At 33.9% G+C, this 22,188-nt stretch overlaps 1 protein-coding gene across 4 annotated transcripts in view; it reads right to left on the reverse strand.

Moving 5' to 3' along the window:
* Positions 1-22,188, reverse strand: part of CCSER1 (coiled-coil serine rich protein 1) — a 721,106-nt gene that overhangs the window by 437,801 nt on the left and 261,117 nt on the right. For all 4 annotated transcript variants that reach the window (XM_032632164.1, XM_032632163.1, XM_032632162.1 and 1 more), the window contains exon 4: positions 9,402-9,495. In XM_032632164.1, the coding sequence (XP_032488055.1) occupies positions 9,402-9,495 (94 nt within the window). The remainder of the gene's footprint in view (positions 1-9,401; positions 9,496-22,188) is intronic.

A 22,188-nucleotide genomic window follows, 5' to 3' on the forward strand; every position in this document is an offset into this window, starting at 1 on the left:
TTATCTGCCAAAACCAAGAAATAAACAAAAACCATTAAAATTTTGATCTATCCTGAAAATAGACGTTACAGCCAATTGTACAGTCTTGAGTTTAAGTAATATCATGATCCCTAATACCCTACCAGTAGGCCATAAATAAATTACTGAATTTTCAAGAATGATAATTAGTAAACCTTCTCACAGCTCTCCTTTTCTTTATTCAGTCATTTGCAAGAATTGGGGGGAAGGAATATGGGGAGAAATATAAAAATTATATAAAAAGTATTTTAATAAAATATACTCCAATTTTGCAATCTAGAATCCTTATGAAATGATACTTTCTGGATAAAGTTTATGAAGAACTAAGGAACTGTTTCCTCTTAACATATTAAAGAGTTAAATAAAAACAGTTCAGATAGATATATTTCCTAAGTGAATTTTATAGCTTACTATCTTATCAGAGTATGCAGACTATAATTTTTTCTCAATGATTCAAGGCTATAATAATTTTTAAATGCAATGGAATAATATACTGCAATACAGTAATGCCTCATGACCTGCTGATGCAGATGGCGATGTCTGTTCTTACACTTAATGACCCTATACTATTCTGCTTTATGACTTTGCCTACTTTTCAAAGCTTTTTTGCCTTTTCCTCTTGCTTTTTTGCTAGTGGTATTTATTTTTCACCACATTCAGCATGTCTGCTTAAAGCAATCCTTTCCCCTTTTCTAAGATGTAACTATGATTTTCAGTGGGCTTGGAAAATATATAACCAAATATATTAGATTTGTACCATATAAAATCAGAAGCCGCAAGATCCAGAAAGATAGTGAAAAAACCCTGTCATTTAATGTTAAGATCTGGGTTAATATTGGCTATACGAACTTCAGTAAGTTTTTAACCATAGAGTATTTGCTTCCTCTACTGTAGTTGGGATATATTAACACCTGTCTCAGAGTGTTATTGTGATAATCTGATGAGATAACATATTTGAAGTCCCTTGTAAACTGTAAAGCTGAATACAAATGTATGACAGGGTCACTATCATTATTATCAGAACACGATTGCCATCTAATGGCTACCAAGCAGATAACAGGTACTCTAAGCCTTTCAAGGCAGAAAAGAGCAACAGCACCAGGGGGTGAAACCCAGGAAATGACTTTTGTCCCAAGTTTGTCCTCACTATAGTGTTACTCAAACACTGTATTACAAAGGAACATTTTTCAGTTTTGTTATAACTGCTTTTTCTAGCAGCTAAAGATCACTGAGAGCTGTGTGAAAACATTAGGTAGGCACCAAGTCACCATGGAGTAACTTAAACCCTACTTCTGCCACTTATTATCTCTGCAGTCCTGGACCAATAATAACACTCTCTGGATCTCCATTCCTTCATTATCAAAGCAAGAATAGTAATAATTTCTAGAGAATTGTTGTTAGGATTAAATGGGGTAATCCAGGGCTTCCCTGGTGGCGCAGTGGTTGAGAGTCCGCCTGCCGATGCAGGGGACGCGGGTTTGTGCCCCGGCCCAGGAAGATCCCACATGCGGTGGAGTGGCTGGGCCCGTGAGCCATGGCCGCTGAGCCTGCGCGTCTGGAGCCTGTGCTCCGCAACGGTAGAGGCCACAGCAGTGAGAGGCCCGCGTACAGAAGAAAAAAAAAAAAAAAAAGGGGGGGTAATCCAAAGTGCTTATAAATTATAGCTTACAAACAAAGCAAAAACAGAAACATATAAGTGTCTACACCAGTGCCTGGGACAACACGGATGCTCTAGTAAATAAATATAAGTTTCAGCTTCCTGCATGAAGTCAAAGGCAGACATTTATAAGTGATGCTTGTAACTAAGTTAATAGAAAGAAGAGTCAATTTAAAACAAAAGCTTCAGTGTACTTGTGATCTTAAAATTTTATATGAATTAATTTTATTAGTCAAAAAAGTCATAAAGATTAAACATAGAGCATTCAGAGTTAGCAAAACTTTGTTTGGGTTCCCCTGGGATATCTACTACCTGTAATATGTTATCAAAGCTTAAATTTTCTCAAATGTGCAAGGGGTTATTTACCTCATGGAATTGGCACACAGATTCAGTAAATGTTACTTATTATTCTTCTATTATTTTATGTAATGCTATAATCTATAAGTTTTGTAATTAATGATAGTCACAGAATTGTTGTGGTATTCTATAATTAAAATTTGAGAAATACTATACTTGCAAATGTAGTTGAGAGCTTCCACTAATAGAGACTGGAAATATCACCAAAACTGGCAAAATCAGATTCCTATTAATGCTCAGGTACATCATATTTTATCATGGATATTGCAAAAAAATAGTATTTTCTATAGTTCTTAAAAAATATTATATGCTAGACATGTGGCAGAACATTCTACTCTGCTTTAAGTTATTATTCCTCATAACAAACTTATGAAGCAGATACTTTTACTGTCCCTATTTTCAGATGAGAAAGGGAAACTAGAGAGATTAAATAATTCATTCAAGTTTACATAGCCTGACTGCAGCTGAGATCTGTCTAACTCCAGAGTCCAGATTTTTACCCACTACGTCATAATTCCAAAATTAAGTGTCATGTTCTTAGCTTTATACAATCATATTGAAAATAACTTACACACGCTTTTTCTGACCGAGACATGTCAAAGCTTGTAAAAACTTACAGTTGATTTTTATAATTTTCCCTGTGTGAACAATGTTGCAATTTGTACATTACCATTCAAAGCCACTAGGGTTTCATCTCAGCTCTGCTATTATCCATTAAAAATTAATAACAAAAATTACCTCCTTAATTAACTCACTGCAGAATTTTATATTGCTTGTTCATCAAACTCAAAATAATTTAACAACTACCTAATTAATTCCTAACATATCATTGGACCATTACTTCCCTATTTGCACCTGGACATATACCAAGAGATACTGGCCCCAGGTGTTTTTAGATATACAGTCCAAAATAAATAACAAAAACAATAAAAAACTTCTTCACCCAATCATCCAAATGACCATTACATTATTTTCATCAAAGAATGATAAATAAGTAAAATATATTTTCAATTGAGTAACTCAACTGCAAATTGTAAACACCAAAATTTAATACAAAAGAACAGACTGGCTTTCTCTCTGAACATAAATGATTTACGTTAATAAGTTTTAAAGTATTTAACAGAAATTTATTCTTTCTCTGAGAAATTCCATTTTAAATATGTTGTGGTATATTGGACACATGACTAATATCTGAAAAAATATTTTCATGCATTTAACTGTATTGATTTTAACACAGAAACATACCACCTGTAATAAGCGAAGTGACTTAATTTTTGAATAATCAGTACTAAGAAAACACCATTTAAAATGTTAGATAATAAAAATTCAAATCACAAAGCATATTTTTAAATATATAGACTAATGATGAAGTATTAAGAAATTAAGAACTATGAAAAATAACCAACGATGGGACAAATTTTTTGACACGGAATTCAAGATTTCAAGAGAGTTAAGCAAATTGTACTGGGCTCTTATTTTATTCTAGGCAACTGTGAAAGGCATTTTACATGTAAATACGTCACCCATTTTGGTAGGACGATATTTTGAGATAGATAGTTTTATCGTCAATTGACAAATGAGGGAAAAGGGCTCAGGAAGATTGGATCACTCACCAAGGCTACCATGGCAAAGCTGCTTTTCTAACTTGGATGTGTCTGTCTCTACAGTGTCTGCTCTCTTTTGATATTAATTTGTGGTTTCTTTAATTTGAATGAATCTTTAAAATGCAACTTCCTCTCATAAAGTTACTGTGAGGATAAGCTGAGATAGCTTAGACAAAGAGCATGGCTTATTACAGGCATTGTTTTCCTTCCTATCAACTTAGATCTCCAGCTACTAATTGCTAAAGGTTACACACAACCCACTCCTAGTATTAACAAAAGAAAGAATTGGAGAAATAGTATTTTAATGAATATGTTCCAAACAGGTAACATCAAAATGTGTTTTAGCCTCTTTTCCTTGCAACTTTAAATCATTTAGTTAATTATGATGCTTCACTGTCAAATTAGCCAGGTGCATGCTTCCCATCAGCTTCTACCACTATGAAGGTAATGCTAGGAGCAGCCTCAATAGACATGTGACCTCGCTGTAGTTCACTGTGCTAAAGAATAGGTATAGATTAAATACTCTAAAACCAAAACTCAAATTCTTATTCTTTATCGAACAGTACGCACTGTTTGATATTTAGCTGGTGTTTTGATTACTTCTATTTGTAGAAAACTTGTCTTTTTCTGTTACATAAGGGTTACATTTTGCAAACAGTTCATTTTGGAGGACTCACTGGGAAGTAATACTGCTTAATATTAGATATTCAACTAGGCTTTATGGCAATTACCTTACGTCTGAGGAAAATGCTTGGCATCATTTACATTAACTATTTTCAACATTAAAATTAGCTGAGGGCTTCCCTGGTGGTGCAGTGGTTGACAGTCCGCCTGCCGATGCAGGGGACACGGGTTCATGCCCCGGTCCGGGAAGATCCCACATGCCGCAGAGCGGCTGGGCCCGTGAGCCATGGCCGCTGAGCCTGCGCGTCCGGAGCCTGTGCTCCGCATGGGAGAGGCCACAGCAGTGAGAGGCCCGCGTACCGCAAAAAAAAATAATAATAATAAATTAGCTGAGGAATATGAACTATGGACAAGGAACTAGATTTTATTTTGGGATTAAGCAAGCTCCTCATAAAGCTCCTAGCTTTTGCCACACTGATGTGTTACCATTTAGAATTTCTTCTGCTGAACTGGTAACATGATGCTACCAGCTTGCATTGAAAGGAGTTGCTGAGGAAACTATTGATATCAAATAATTTATACCTTATAAAGACATGTGAGCAAAGTATCTTTCAGTTCTCAGTAACAAGAATTCCTTTATTTTAAAAAGGGCATTGACTGATTGACTGAATGATGATTGATGGTATATATATATATATATATATATATTTTTTTTTTTTTTTTTTTTTTTTTTTTTTTTTTTGCGGTACGCGGGCCTCTCACTGTTGTGGCCTCTCCCGTTGCGGAGCACAGGCTCCGGACGCGCAGGTTCAGTGGCCATGGCTCACAGGCCTAACCACTCCGCGGCATGTGGGATCTTCCCGGACTGGGACATGAACCCACGTCCCCTGCATCGGCAGGCGGGCTCTCAACCACTGCGCCACCAGGGAAGCCCGATGGTATATATTTTTAATCATGCAATTGGTTCTGTTTCTTTCTTCACATATGCTAGTAGTATACTCCAAGTAACATGTTTCGGTCTCTGAGGTAATACTAGTATACATTTTGTGTGCCAAACTTATCTGTGGCTTCACTTTATTTTTCATATCCTTCTTTAATCATTACCTTATTTTCTTGAATGATTATTTTGTAAGATGCTTAAATTAATAGAAAAAAATCCTAATCACAAAAATGTAAAACTACATAAAGAAAACTAGGCAAAAATATATTTCTGGTATTTTTCCTTTGACAGATTATGTAGTTCATAACATGCATTTCAGGGTAAATAAAATTTTCAGGGCACCTGTTTGAGTCTTAGAGATACTAAATGCTAGTAAATCTTGTGAGTACTTTTATTTTTCAAAAGGCTGTTGAGGTATATCTAACCAACATCACTGCTAATATCTTGCATGACTCCATCTGTGGCAAAAACACCACCATATCAACATGAATAAGACAGTAAAGAAAGATAAAAAGTGGGAAGGTCACTAATATACTTTTTAATTTATCAAATTATAACTGATAGCATCTCATATTTTTAATTAAAAAATAACTGGTCATATGTGCATTATAAATGATGCATTAAACAGAAAAACAGTAAATATAATAATTTACTACAGGGGAAATGGAATGCCTGGTATTAAACCAATTGATAATCCTATGTTTAAACATGATGCATATTAACTGAACATAAAAAAATTTCCAGAAAAGTAATTTAAACATTAATTGCAGAAAACATAATAAAAGACATCTGGAAGGCTTATCCACAGGATTTTTAATCTAAAATCTTAGCTTTTATATTAGAATTTAAAAGATAATATTAGATAATGCCAAGATCAGAGTAAGTTATCCAGAATAGTTGCTTTTATTTTTTCTCCTTAAGGCAAGTCTCCTTTCGGGAACTCACTTTGAATTCATACACCTTTTTTTCATTGAAATTGTCCTTTCTTGCTTTCATTTAAAAAAAAAAAGATAATATCCACTTACTGCACTTTAAAACAGATATTTTATTTATACTACTATTTATTCATACTACCTCTTTTTTAGGAAGGAAGTGTGTTAATTTAGGACTCCATAGATATATTTACATATTAAAAGGATTCATGAAACATTATTCATATTGTTCACTGCACTGGTCAACTTTTGAAAATCTAACTGAAAACATATAATTCATTTTTAGATGAAAATACAGATAGCAAGAATCAAATAAGAACATTAAAAGATGTCCACAGTAACATAAGTAGTAGAATTAAATGGTACCATTATTTTAGTGCTCAGACTTTTGAAAATGACTTTTATTTAAACCAGTATTTTAGAATGTTTAGTATTAATGAGCTTTTTACCAGTATCATTTATCAATAATAAGCTTCTTATATTCTGATAAGACCTTTAATTATGTTGCTTAAAAAAAACCAAATTGTATAAAACCAATTCAACCAAAAATTCTTCTTTCTGAGCTAATGTACATAAAGAGATATTTGTGGCTTTTTTCAAACCCCATAATGTGGCATCCAAAGTGAAATAGGTTTTCATTTTATTAAGTAACATTAAAAAAACCCAAGTCACTTTAAGGACTATCTCACTTATTATAACTGTACTTCAGATATGCAAAGTAACATCATTTATCTTATGAACAATTTGGTTAACTCAGTTGATTCATAAGGTACCCTAGTTCTGGTTTCAACCAAGTTATCTACACCTTGAGGCAGATTCAGGAGATCCATCATATTTGTTATATCACTTTTTAAAATAAACTAATAAAGTTCATTGCACCCATTATTTTATAAAAGAGAAATTAAAGTTTACAAATGCTCATTTTGTTCCCAAGCAAATAAATTGAGGTAACTCTTTTATATTTTTAAGGCATTCTTTGCTCTTTATCATGGTTGCCTAACAAACACAGCTGAGATGTCTATGTTGTCTATAATTCTGCTTACTTATTACTTGGTTTTATTTTTATTGTGAAAATCTTTAAAAATACCTAAAATAGAGAAAACATTACAACTCATCAATGAAAGTTTCACCCCAAGCACCTATTTCTGAGCTTTGATAATTTTCAATAATTTACCAACATTGTTTCATCTATTCCCTCCTCCATACTGTTGGTAAAGCAAATCTCAGATACCATATTATTTCAACCACATGCGTCTCTATGAAGAGTTTTCCTCAAAGACAAAACCAAAGAAAAATATTTAGCACCCAACAAAATAAAAATAATTCTGTGATAATAATTCCATCACTACTCAGACTTCTCTGATAAACTCTGAAATATATTTGCATAGTGTTTTTATGTTTTGACACAAAGATGTCACATGGCATTTGCTCTTTTAATCTACAATACCCCTCCCCTTTTTAACATGCCATTTATTTGTTGAAGAAACCAGACCATTTACCCTGTAGAATGCCCCATACCTATGTTTGCTTGCTGGCAATCCCATCATTCCATTTAACATTCCCTCTCTCCTCACCCCAATATTTCCTGTAAAATCATTATTTAATCAAGAGACAAATAGATTTAAGTACTTGTGGGCAGGAGTGGTATTGCTGTGTACTTCTCTAGTCATTGCATTAAGAGGGACAAAATGTCTAGTTGTTACACTTGTAGTGAAGTTAGTGATCAGTGACCTTAGGTACTGCCTAATTCATCACTGCAAAGTTCTTCACCTTTACAATCATGCTATAGCACATATCGACACCATCATTATTCCTTTTAATGACTGCTTAGTGTACCACTGTATATTCAACCAATGTCCTATTGAAGGACATTTGAGGTTTTCCAATATTTTGTTTTTGCAAGTATTTTGCAATAAATCGTTATTTGCATATATTAATTTGTATATTTCCAGTGTGTTAGGATTAAATTACTAGATGTTGGATAGCGGGATCTAAAGATAAATGTATGTATAGTTTTGCTAGATACTGACATATTTCCCACCAAAATGTATACGTTGTCACCATGTGTGACTCTTTCAATACAAATACACATGAATGATGAAATTGTATAAGGTACCTGCATAAAAGTGAGAAAAATCTACATTTTTAAAAGAGTATCTGTCAAATCAACTGCAGGAAGAATGTCTCAAGAAATGGTTATCCTAAATATACATTTAAGCAGAAAAAATTTTTATTTAGCTCCTTTTTGATATTAGCCTAAAATAAGAGTGTAAAAAAAACATAGTTATTTCCTTCTTTTGACAATTGTTACTATGACATTATTTATAATATAAAAATACTGCATGAACAAAAATTCATCTTAAAATATTACAGCTGGAAACAACCTCAGAGATTATGTCTAATTCCTAAAAGTTAAAAACATGGACAATAAATTCCAAGAGGTTGGTTTTCTTAAATGTATGCAGTATGACTCAAGATTTTAAAGCTTTAATGTTACTTCTACTTTAACTTGAAAACGACTAAGTTCAAGGTATTATTAGTAGTAAAAAATAAATAAATAAAAACTTGCCTTTCTAGTCAAATATCTAAATTTGAGTGAACAATTAATTCCTATGTCCTACAGAAGGAATAATTTTGGTATTTGAAGACATTACACTTTATGCCTTAATACAAATTTAAACTATTACAAATATAGTGGGCTCCCTTCTTCATTCATTCAGCAAGAATTTATTTATCTCACACTATAACCCTGTGTGTGTGTGTGTGTGTGTGTGTTTATGAGTGTGTACTTGTGGTTGCTATTGGTAATTACTAATTTTGAGGTCAACCTTATCACATCAACATTAACCACCATAGTTATTACTGAGGTGGCTAAGATTTGAAAGAGTAAACTTGGTCCACCAAACTTTCGTTTGGTTATATAAAATAAATGAAAAATGGGATTATAATTGTTGTCTCCCCCTGCCAGAAAAGAAAATATCAACTTTATCATTAACTGTTTCATTAGAATTTCCCTCTTTGAAAGAACTTTTGTTTTATAATTTTTTCTTATTTAATAATTATCTTCCAACCAAATTTATATTTTCATAATAGATTGTAAGATCACCTGAATAATGTGTCCAGGGTACCTAGCATGTGCCTTGCAAACAGAATACAGAAACTGGGGATTGAAAAGACTGAATGCAGCCTAAACAATATTTAGCTTATCAACGAAAGCTAAATGACTTGGACCAGAGTTGTATGATATTGCGCATTTATTCAATATTTACCTGAAGAATGAAGATTCTGTTCCTCTAAAAATTCCAAATCAAGCATTAGATCATCTTCATCCAGTTCACAAGATCCCAAATTATTCAAAACATCCTGAAGAAAAAGCAAAATCAATAGTCAGAAACCAAAACTCTGAGAACCTGAGGAAATATCCACATGTAGATGCCATGAAGCGAAAAAGTACTCAAAATTACAAAGGAAATGCTGTAACTGAACCCCAGAAATTGTTTATTTTATGAGCTTTAAAATTATCAGCCCAATAAAAATTTCAATAATTATAAAAATTTTAACTCCCATTAAAAATGCACAAAGAGGTTTTTCAAATGTACAGAAGTCTGTGAACTAAAACTTTAGATTCTTTTTCTAATATTTATCTTTCCAATTTGTGTAACAGTCTTCTGACACATTTAATGAATTGTTTCTCAAACTTTGTATACCGTGCCAACCCTGAAATATTAATTTAAACTATGCTTGGAAGGGAGAGGAAATCCAGTTACTGTTTCCCAATCATTTGCTTTAGATTAGGAGGAATGAATGGGAGAAATAAATATCAATTAGATTAAAAATTACTGATTTTCATAAAGTCATAAATATCAGAGCTAGATCATGTTACCCTTTCATTTTTTCTCTAGAGGGCAAATAGCACAGTAAACTAGAAGAGTATATTGAGAAATCTTGAGGGCAAACAGTGATGTACAGAGGTAGAAATTCTTGAAGGAGGAATACAGTCCTGATTTGCATATCTGTATATAGATTGGTAGTGAATATGTTAAGAAAGCAAGAATTTACTCTTAGAGACTAGGATGGAAATAACAAAAGTACAAAAAATAGAACATCAGAAAAACAACCTAAATGTTAAATGATACCACAACATTTCAGATTACTTTGTCCACTGATTTGAATGTTACCATAATTTATATCTAAAGAAGTAAATATTCATTAGAGAAAGCCTAATGACGTTGTCAAATGGACACCTTAGTTCCTGGGATTGAAAGTAAGGATACTGCAACTTTTAAATAAACCACTCTCACTGTAAAAAATAGAATTAAACATTATTAAACTTTAGAAACACATGTTATCTGTGAATAGAGCACAATAGTTTCAAAGGTGATAAATATTGCCAAATATAAGTGCTTTTTATCTGTCAATGAAAATTATAGGGAACGATTACTATAATGGATTGCATTGTATTACATTGTATCTGTATTAATTACAAGGGATCTAATAATTTAAACTATAAACAAAATCAACTGTTTCTTGGAAGTTCTATGATATAATGTGGCAGGGATAACCAGTGAGAATAAGTTGCTTATGTATATAGCAATAAAAAGATGTTATAAATATAGGCAACAAAAGATAGGCTGCCATTCTCAAAAATTCAAAACAGAATATTGAGACAACAAAAGAAATATAACTGAAGTTGATTGTGGAAAATTAAGAGTTTAGAAAAGGGAGATGTTATAAGCATACTAATATTATTAGGGTTTATTAAGCAGTATCCAAATAAGAGAATTTTAGTCAGGTAGTCAAGAATACGTTGGTAAAAAAAATTGTTTAATGGTGAAAGTGTAGTCATTGATACAGCTCCAAATTAGCCTAAACAATTTTATACTTGTATTTTGAATTTCATTGACCAATATTATGGTCTTAACTGTTTTCGTCCAAAATTCATAAACTGAAGTCTTAACCCCCAGTACCTTAGAAGGTGATTATTTTTGAAGAGAGTACCCTTAAAGAAGAAGTTACAGTTAAATCAACTCACAAGTGTGGGCCCTAATCTAATATGACTGGTGTTCTTATAAGAAGAGGATATTAGGACAGACAACGCAGACAGAGGGACAATCGTGGGAGGACATAGGAAGAAGGCAGCCATCTGCAAGCCAAGGAAAGAGGCTTCAGGAGAAACTAAACTTGCCTACACTTTGATCTTAGACTTCCAGCCTCTAGAACCGCAAGAAAATAAATTTCTGCTGTTTAAGCCATCCAGTTTGTGGTATTTTGTTATGGCAGCCCCAGCAAACTTACACAACCAACAACACTTAGAAAGCAATGAAGATCGGAACAAAGGAAGTAAATGAGTGCCTGGCATATGTTTTTGTAATTATGCCAAGTAAGGACATCTTCCTCAACGTAAGCTTCTATGTTTTGCATAGCATTTCTCCCTTTCATTTGGAATCACCCCACTCAATCCACCTAGCTATAGAAGAAGATACCAGGTTCTTACACGAGCCAGACTTCCTGTCCTTGGTGGATGGTCCAAGATGAGCATTTTAACCAAACTCACTGATCATAGCCCTCTCAGAAAAATAAGAAAAATTTCTGTTTGGTGATAGATATTGCAAGATGCACATCACAAGGGCCTTGGATTTCATTGCATGGTTAAGACCAGAGTAAGTCTACTGGAAAAATGACAAGTGTCATAGTAGTAGACTTTCTGGTTCCTGATTCCAGCAGTTCCTGAGGTCCAGCAGCATACATGATCTTTTCAAGGTTGGATTGTTCAACCCTCTTTTGAATTTTGACAGTTAATACATCCATCCTCAGTTTGAAAATACACTTTAAAAAGATTTTATTTTTGTAACAAGGAAATACTTAAAAACTCTGTCACCATTATCCCAAACATTTAATTGAAGAAAGTAACACCAACAAAGTGAACAAATTAAATTTGGAAAATTCATTACATTGTTTTGATTTTCTCATTTTGCAGGTGACCCTTGACATTTAGTCTAGCAGGAGCCCATCGACCACTGGTCTAGAGGAGGTGTTCTTCAATATACTTATTCTAAATTGCCTTGCTTTGATATCTTGCTTACAAAGCAACTTTCTTGTTAATGGAGTGGAGTCTTTGAAGTTGGTGAAACATCATACAAAAAAGAGAGTAGATGCGCCAACGTGATGTTACAGAAGAAAAGTCAGTGTGAACTCACAGACCTAAAAGAAATATCTTTTCCAGATCTCTCCTTAAAAAAGACCAATAGTAGCAACAGTGCTTTTGCCCTCAGCCAGCACTTAGGGGAAGTCCAGAAACTCATTACCCAGTATCCACCAACCAAAAAGGACCAGGGCTCCTTAATTATTAGGGAAAAAAAGAAGGAAAGAAAAAATACAGACTATTTCTGGAACATTCTTTTGTTGCCAGAAAACAAGATTTGTCCAAAAAAGAAGTTGGAGGAAGTTTTGAAGGCTAAGAAAGCAACCTAAATGGCTTCTCCCTGGCTAACTTCTGACATTATGAGCATCAAAAAACAAACAAACAGGGCTTCCCTGGTGGTGCAGTGGTTGAGAGTTCCGCCTGCCGATGCAGGGGACACGGGTTCGTGCCCCGGTCCGGGAAGATCCCACGTGCCGCAGAGCGACTGGGCCCGTGAGCCATGGCCGCTGAGCCTGCGCGTCCGGAGCCTGTGCTCCGCAACGGGAGAGGCCACAACAGTGAGAGGCCCGCGTACCGCAAATAAAAAACACGAACACACACAAACAAACAAACAATAATCATTATGGCTAAATGAAACAATCTGAGTCTGTCAAAAACTAAGAGTTACTCAAACAGAAAAGTTAATGTGAAGGATATAAAGAGGCATTAATGATATACACACAAAAAACACAAACAGGCTAGAATATCTTCAATGTCTATTGTTTTTAATAAATAGCTAAACATACGGGTATTTTTTCTAATCTTATGTATGTTTATAATATGAAGACATGCACTTTTTTTGATCTGTGCAAGGAAAGACTTGTAAGTAAAGTAGTAGCATCAAAAGTAGTTCTGTACCAGGGATAGAAAGGACTGATCAGCAATAATGGTCACACACAACCACCAAGTGGAAAAGGAGTCCAGCATTTAATTAATACTAATAGTCAGACCTGTATCTAAAAGGGCACAACTGTGTGCTTCAGACATCTGATAAATTAATGGAATATCTAGAAGTGATAACTAACAATAGTCTCTCATCCTCTGGTAGATAAAAACCTAGGTAGCTCTGTATAATAAAGATAGAATAATGAAAGTCCATGGGTTTCTAATAACATTAATATACCAGGCATATATATCATAATAACAGGAAAACTGTTTATATAACAATTGCAGTTGAAACTTTAAAAGCAAATAATTTGGGGAGGGAGAACCAATATTGCACAAAATTAAAAGCTGGGCTTGAATTTAAAAAATAAATAAAGGCATAAGGACATAGAATGTAAAGTTTAATTGAAAAAGGAAAGTCCAACCTGATGGTCAGAATCTTGAGTGTGAATCGTCTCTGAATGTATAGCAAATTCCAATGACTACACAAAAATTTATCTAGTCAACAACTCAGAAAGTGCAAATTTAAGAGAAGACTTTCTTTTTCTTTTAAGTCTAGTATAATAAGTAAGTCCTAGGGAAGTGCAAAAATAGACTCAAGTATTTCTGAAATCCCAGTGAAAGATGAAAAGTTTCACATTAGCAAAGAGAACGAACGCAAATGGTAAAAGGAAATGTAAATTCCTAGCGTGAGCACATTTGTAACCAGTTTTAGGGTAAGCATATTGATTTGCTCTTGAATCATTGTAAAATGCATAATTTTCTTCTTTAAAAGTGGCTAAAACGTTTAAGATAAATTGATATGTTAGGCTTGGTGTTGTAATGAAACACCGAGAAGAATTTTATTATATAATATCTAAACCAATGCTTAAAGGCCATGGAAAATTTAATACATATTCTGATTCATTTTTATGTAAGATTTATGTGGGTATTATGAGAAGAGTTGATTATTTAATTGTAAGGAAATATTAATTTTTTACTAATTCATAATATTAATAAATTGGATATTAAATGAAGCACAATTATTACTAAGTATTCCCTAAGCAGACATTTAAAAATCTATCAAGAATACTAATTAGTCATGAAATCTCCCAAATGACTTTAAGCCATTAAGAGTAAACTAAGTAGTTATTAATGAATTAATTCAAAAATCAATTTTCTAAACTCTGGGGATTTAACAATGAACCTAACAGGCATGTTTTCTTTCCTCATAGAACTTAAAGATAACTGTATTCTTGTAAAGAAATACCAATCTCTTGTATAAATAAAGTAGGTACCATTATTTATAAATCAGTCTCCTGTGTTTCGTTACTGTGAATTAGTTCTCCAGAATTTGGTTGCTACTGGCTGAAAGAATATAGTTGAACTTCTGAAGCTACAGAGTTGAAAAGACAAGCTCTGATCTATTAATATGTAACCATCCCATAACCCTTAGGCCTTGTCTTTTTATTGCAATAAATATAATAATTATGATCCTGTGAAAAATATACAAAGCTGGGACATGTTACTACATAGGAAGTGTTGCTTATAGAAGAAATAAGTCCATCAAAGGAAATTATTGAATTAAAACATTCGCTAATTGTGGTATTATAAAGATGTTACTAATTGCATTTCTATGCTATGATATTTTAGTCAAAGCACTTTCCAAGTAGCCTTAAAATATCTAAAAGGCAAGATATGAGAGGCTCTAGACTTCAATACTTGTTTATGTAATTTTTAATGGCACAGCAGAACTGCTCTGATCATTGTTTAGTCTAAAAGTGAAGAGAGAATTATTCAAGTTAATAAGAGATAGTTAATCTAGTTTAAATCTTCTAGTCATTCTCCATTATGATCAGGTGCTGCTAGGATACGTGTTTCATTCTCTACTAATCTAATCATAGGAGTTTCCACAGATTGACTAAAAAGAAAATGTCATTTTATTATTGAAAACATATGATGTAGCTACTGTAGAAGATCCTCAGTGAAACTTTCCTGTCTAAAATACATTCTGAGGGACTTCCCTGGTGGCGCAGTGGTTGCGAGTTCGCCTGCTGATGCAGGGGACACGGGTTCGTGCCCCGGTCCGCGAGGATCCCACATGCCGCGGAGCGGCTGGGCCCGTGAGCCATGGCCGCTGAGCCTGCGCGTCCGGAGCCTGTGCTCCGCAATGGGAGAGGCCACAACAGTGAGAGGCCCGCGTACAGCAAAAAAAAAATAAAATAAAATAAAATACATTCTGAGACTGGCTTTACAATTAATTACAATGGCTTTTTTTAATTGGGAAAAAAAGATAAAGTCAAGTAACTTGGTATACATCTTTAAATAATTCGTATTATCCCAGAAAGATAATTACATGAATTGTAAAAAAATGAGAGACATAAAGGGACAAGGTACAGAAATCATCCAAAGCAGATATCTGAATAGGCTGGGTACATACATTTTGATAAAAGTTGAGTTGTTCACACCCATATATGCAGTGGGAAAGAGGATAATACACCAATACATGCATATAATTTTAATGATACGATTTCACTGCTATTTTTTGGAAAGAGAAATTAAAATGACAATACTTCGTAATTACTGCTCTGAGGAGTTATTTGGTTTTGATCTCCTGACTGGATAAATAAAGCATATAAAATCACTACAATAGAGTTACCTTCACCCTTCGACATCGTAGACACAAAGTATTTCCAGACACAGCTTGCTCTTTGCTAAGTACTGATTAACCTTATGGATCTGCATACATCAAAATACACTTTTAATACATATTTTCAAAAATTTGTCTTCATTCTTTCAGTCCTTACTCATAAGTCTTCCCATTACAAGTCCAAACACATACACAACGCATATTTTGTTTTGATTATGCATATTTTTTCATATTTAAATGTAAAAAAATAGCAAAATGAGATTCCTAAAGCTATGCCCAGAGCTGCTAACTCTACTCTTTACACTAATAAAAGGTAAATGATTTTATGTTATTCAAATGGTACAATACTAAACTACTAAAACTTAAAAATCATGTTATAATATTTCAATTTTTTAGGAAAAGTTAACATTTATATGGATTCATATGTCCATAGATTTTATGTGGATTATAAATCTATATCTGAATTCATACAAAATTTTAAAGTAAACTCTGAACATTTTCATTTTAATCTATGCAAGGGAATAAATTAAAAGTAATTTTTATTATTAAGTTATAAAAATAGAAAACTAGAGAGTATAAATATATAATTAGCAAACTCCATGATTCAAAATTAAAATATATAATGATTATTAGTGTAAAAATGCATTTTTTTCTTCTCATCATTTAAGATATGGAGAAAAAATAATGTCTCTTGGGATTCTACTTTCACGACAAAAGACAACCAACATTACAGATGCCGTCTCTTTGATTCTGCACTTGACTACATCAGTTTGTGTCACTGTCAATAAAGCAACACAAATAAATAATTATTATATAGCACTCAAGTCCAATGAAAGCAAGATCCATCCAATAAAATACCACAATTACATTGTGTGTAATTGGCTTGAGCTGAACGTGGTAATGTGGAAAAGAGTGCTATCACAATTAAAATATTTGGAATTCTAGTATTATTGTGGGATAGGGAGGGTGGGAGGGAGATGCAACAGGGAAGAGATATGGGGATATAATATGTATAGCTGATTCACTTTGTTATAAAGCAGAAACTAACACACCATTGTAAAGCAATTATACTCCAATAAAGATGTTAAAATATATATATATATATATATATATATATATGACTGAGATCATTATTTCTACCCTTCATTCTTCTTTGTGTACCAGGGGAACTGAGCATTCCACAGTTAAGAAGCATACTTCATTATATTCTTATTGGTGTACCTGTCAACTTTTTGCCAAGAACCATTCCAATTCTTCAACTTTCACTTATAATTCTTTCTACATACTACTCTGAGATTACTCTCATTGAAGTAGTCAATAATTTGTATATATTCCCTCATTGCCTAACACATGAAAAGATGACAATGGTGTATGTCTATAGAACAAACACTAACTCTATTGTCATTCAAAACCCAACAATCTGATGTGTATCTATCCACCAAATTGCTTCCTGAAAACTTATTACTAAAAACAAACATATTTATTGATTGTTTCCTGGAGATGCCATTTGCATTTCTTTCATTGCACTGAGTCTATCCACTTGCCCCAAATACCTAAAGAGCAAACACAAAGTAACATACTTATACTTCATTATATCACAGGCTTTTTTTTTTTTACAACATTACTTATAACAGGTGCTAAAAAAAATGCTTTTTGATAATGATAGGAAAGTTTAAAAGCCTTTCCCTTAAAAACTACCTTTATGTGCAATATATGCTGGTTTTCACAGAACATAAGACCCCCATAAGACTCGGTGCTACATATGAGCAGAGTTCTTGTGTTTTCAGAATCTCTAGTGCCGTGCTGTATCATTATAGTATATGGAAAATAATATCTCATTTACCTAATAATATCTTACTTACGATATTATAATAATATCTCAATTATCTGGGAATGAGATGTCTTATTGCCAAACTCTTTTGATGACAAAAAATAGTGTCCTTTTTAGAACATCAATTTTTTAAAACTATCAGATGTTTTGGGGAAAATTTGTTATCCAGAAAAAGTATTCATGTGTAGTACAGAGGGAATGTTTAAGAACTTAATTGCTATCTCTACACCAGTTTAGTTGTCTAAGATTGCCGAGGTGTGCTTTTTTTGTTGTTGTTAAAGCTGTCATTTTAGCCTCAGTGGAAGGGCTTACTTTTCACCATTATTAGTGTATATGGCTCTGAGAATTTTATGAATCTTCCATCACTATTCTAGCCAATATACAATGAATTGGAATTTGCCAAAGAAAACCTAATATGTAAGCTTGTTAAACCAGTGACCAGAAAGTGTACCATAAATACCATTCAGATCAGGATAGCTACTCTAGTGAAAAATGCGTATTTTTAGGCACAGATAGATCTCATATAATTAAGCCTTAAGTTTTATTCTAGGTTTATATTTGTATATCAGATATTATGAAATTGATGAATGTTTTACTGATTTATAATTTTAAAATTGTCATAATTTTATTTCTAAAATAGGTATCAAATATATCCAGTGATACTTATCATGCCAACCTTGTGTTAAATAATATAGCATAGTGGGAAATTCAAAAGATTGGGACTGATAAATCTGATTTCTAACCCTAACCCAGCCACCAAACCAAGTCTGTGAACTGAAGCAAATCATAACCTCCCTGATACCCTTCCATGAAATAAAATATTAGAACAGCTATTCTCTGTAATTCCATTCATATCTAAAATCTTCAAATCTATAAGACAATTATGAGCTTCTTTCCTCTAATGGTATAAACCCAGAGTTAGCCAAACTGCAAAGTCTAAGGGAACAGTCCTCCAAATTTCCCTGACTTCTGACACCAACAGCGAGTTTGGAGTGTTCACAAAAACACCCTCAAGTACAATCATTCACTGGAAGGACTCACAGAACTCACTGAAAGCTCTACTCATCACTGTAATTTACTACAGGTAAAGGGTACAGGTCAAAAATCAGCCAAAGGAAGAAAGAGTCTGGGAGGGTTCCAAATGCAAAGCTTCCCTTGTACACATGATGTATTACTCTCCCAGCATTGACATGTGACAACAGAAGCAGAGTACTGCCAACAAGGGAAGCTCATTGAAGCTTTAGTGTCCAGGGATTTTTACTCGACTTCATTACATAGGTATGATCGATTGACTGATTGATTGCCTACATGGTTGCTCTCAGCCTCGTCTGACAATAAATGACCTGAAGCTTTTACCGTAAATCATACGCTTCTTTTTCTGATGTGGGCTGCCCCACCCTGATATTTTCTGATGTGTCCAGCTCCACTCTAAGATCCAGTGTGGTCACCCCTGGACTCTAAACAAAGATACTGCTATCAGGTATGACGTAAATTACCTCTCAGAACCTGACGGCAAAGGTCAGACCTCGTTTTGGGCAAAGAGCAGTTCACTACACATATACTGTTTATATAGACGACGCATGGCTCATGATCTAATTTGGTTTCAAATTATTATGTTAGATTCCAGAGCCATATCTACAGGCGGAAAGTATCGTGAGTTGTTTTTTTTAATCAATGTTTATTTTTTAATAATACATAAACAAGGAACTGACTAAGATCATACATACTGAAATGGTGTATATATTGCCTATGTTAAAGATTTATTGGATATTTTCTATATCTTTTCCCTCAATTTTCCATATTGGGCTCATAATTCTGGTAACAAAAAGTAATTTATTCCCTTATTCAACAATATTTATTGACGGCTTACCAACTGCAGGGAAAGTACTAAATTAAGAATAATGACCGAAAGAGAGAAGTTTCCGATATAGACAATAAATATACAAATGAGGGCTTCCCTGGTGGCGCAGTGGTTGAGAGTCCGCCTGCCGATGCAGGGGACACGGGTTCGTGCCCCGGTCCGGGAAGATCTTGCCGCGGAGCAGCTGGGCCCGTGAGCCATGGCCGCTGAGCCAGCGCGTCCGGAGCCTGTGCTCCGCAACGGGAGAGGCCACAGCGGTGAGAGGCCCGCATACCGCAAAAAAAAAAACAAAAAAAAACACCAAGGTAATTTCAGCTAATTATATACGATATTTTTAAAAATATCAACATAATATTTACTGGTTGTAGGAGGCAGCTACTCTACATGAGAAGGGCAGGGAAGGCATTTCTAAAGGTGTCATAGGGGCTGAGGAATGAATTATAAGCAGCTATATGAAAACTGGAAGGAAAAAATATTCTCAACAAAGGACAAAATATAGGCAAATCATCTACAATGGATGTGAGACTGATATGTGAGTGGGGCAGAGAGAAGGCTGGAATGGTTGGAACATAGAGGTGAGGTGCATGGTACAAGAGGTTAGAGGTATGGGGTCTAGATCATTTGATCATAACTTCGAGGCAGGTAAGGAATTTAGAAATCACTGTAAAGTGACATGCTTAAATACACATTTTAGGAAAATCATCCTAACCACTCTGCTGAGAATTCACTGTAAAAAAAAAAAAAAAAATTTCTAATGGAGCCTAACAGCCAGAAAGGCAAGCATTGTTTTACAGATGAAAAACCCGAGGGTGAGAAAAATTAAATAACTTGACCATGACACAGAAAGTGGCAGAACTAAGATCTAAGATTTAAACATATATTTACCTGAAGAATGAAAGTTTCTCCATAAAGCTTCCCTTCACGTGACGTGTGTGCACGCATGCACGCACGTGCCAGATTCTAGAGATATTGAAGGAAATCCTTAAATATCAAGACTTTTTTTTTTTTTTTTTTTTTTTTTTTTTGCAGTACTTGGGCCTCTCACTGTTGTGGCCTCTCCCGTTGCGGAGCACAGACTCCGGACGCACAGGCTCAGCGGCCATGGCTCACGCGCCCAGCCGCTCCGCGGCACGTGGGATCTTCCCGGACCGGGGCCTGAACCCGTGTCCCCTGCATCAGCAGGCGGACTCGCAACCACTGCGCCACCAGGGAAGCCTCCAAGACCTATTTTTTTTTAAGGTTACTAGCATTTTACTAGATGTTTGATCATAAATGAGCATGTATAGTTTTGAAAACGAGCTCTAGACGGGTTTCCTTAAAACTTCTCAAACAGGTGTGCTCCCATTTTTGCTATTTTCTATGGAATCTCAAACAAGTAAACTAAATTCTTTAGGCCATGATTCACTTTTCTGTAAAATGAAAGCAAATAATTCCTGATAATCTACTTTCCCTATCTGGAATTCTTTTCACATACAAATGATCCTTCACTATGTATGCTCTTTGATAATGTTAAAAAAAAGTCTTAACTTTTCAAATTTTCCTTGATATTTTCTTTCTTTTACGCAGTTGCAAGTTGAACCAAATTTATTTTATTTATACTTCCATCAAGGTCCAACTAACATTCCATTCCCTTTAGGAAGACTTCCTCATCTTCATGTGGTTAACATTAATTTCTTCCCACGTGGTTTGTAATAGTTCTCTTATTTACATCATTTTGAAAGTAAATATGGTGCAATTATTCTCCCTTTGCAGTTCCTACAGTACTTGGCACAGTCCTGAGCATATCAATAATTTAACTCAATCAATAATTACTTATTGAGAATTTTCAGTATGTTAGGTACAATGCAAGTAACAAACTGTCTTGAATTTTGAACTTGTTGAATACAACAGTATAGTACACAAAATAGTGCATGTTCTGACTTATTGAGGAGAAAGCCATAGTTATTTAAATACTTTTTATATTTCATTTGTTAAGAGTATCACATTGGAACTATTTTGGGAAGCAATATAATTCCGCTTACTGAATTCTTTTCATATTAATGGACTTTGCATTAAGGGACAGAGAAATACAACAGCACAGGCAAGCGTGGAACACCACAAGCAATTGTAGAATACCTTTTTCTCCTTATAAAATTAGAACCTCCTAACTATTTGAAAGATTAAGTTTATGTTTTTATGTAATACAGTAAAAAAAATTATATTTTAACAACTAAAATATAAGCAGTGTTACGTGATCTGAGAGAAAGAAGGACAAATATTTCAGCAATATTAATATAAGAACATAACCAGTTAGAAGTGTTTTGTCACCAAGAGAAATTTCTTTAGTGCTTAAATACCTACAGTGATCTATAAAGCTATATAGTCCCATTTCCTAGTCTCTGAAAAATTAGTTTAAAAAACACAATATTGACAAATACTCTATAATAAAAACATATAGTCACAAAATAAATATATTCATAAATATCAAATACATGTCAATATTAATTTCACGTAAAATATAGAGAACAAGAAAATATCACTAGGGTATAAATCAGAAAAATATTTGTAGTTGGATGAGAGTCAAGCCAGAAAAGAATCAGCTCATTTCTTCAGTTTGGCATGTTTGCTAACTTATCTTTTGGATATAAAGGTTTTCAAATGAATTTCTCTCTCTGGTTAGATCAATACAA

This window comes from Phocoena sinus, chromosome 5 (genome assembly GCF_008692025.1).
Source record: "Phocoena sinus isolate mPhoSin1 chromosome 5, mPhoSin1.pri, whole genome shotgun sequence".
Taxonomy (NCBI): domain Eukaryota; kingdom Metazoa; phylum Chordata; class Mammalia; order Artiodactyla; family Phocoenidae; genus Phocoena; species Phocoena sinus.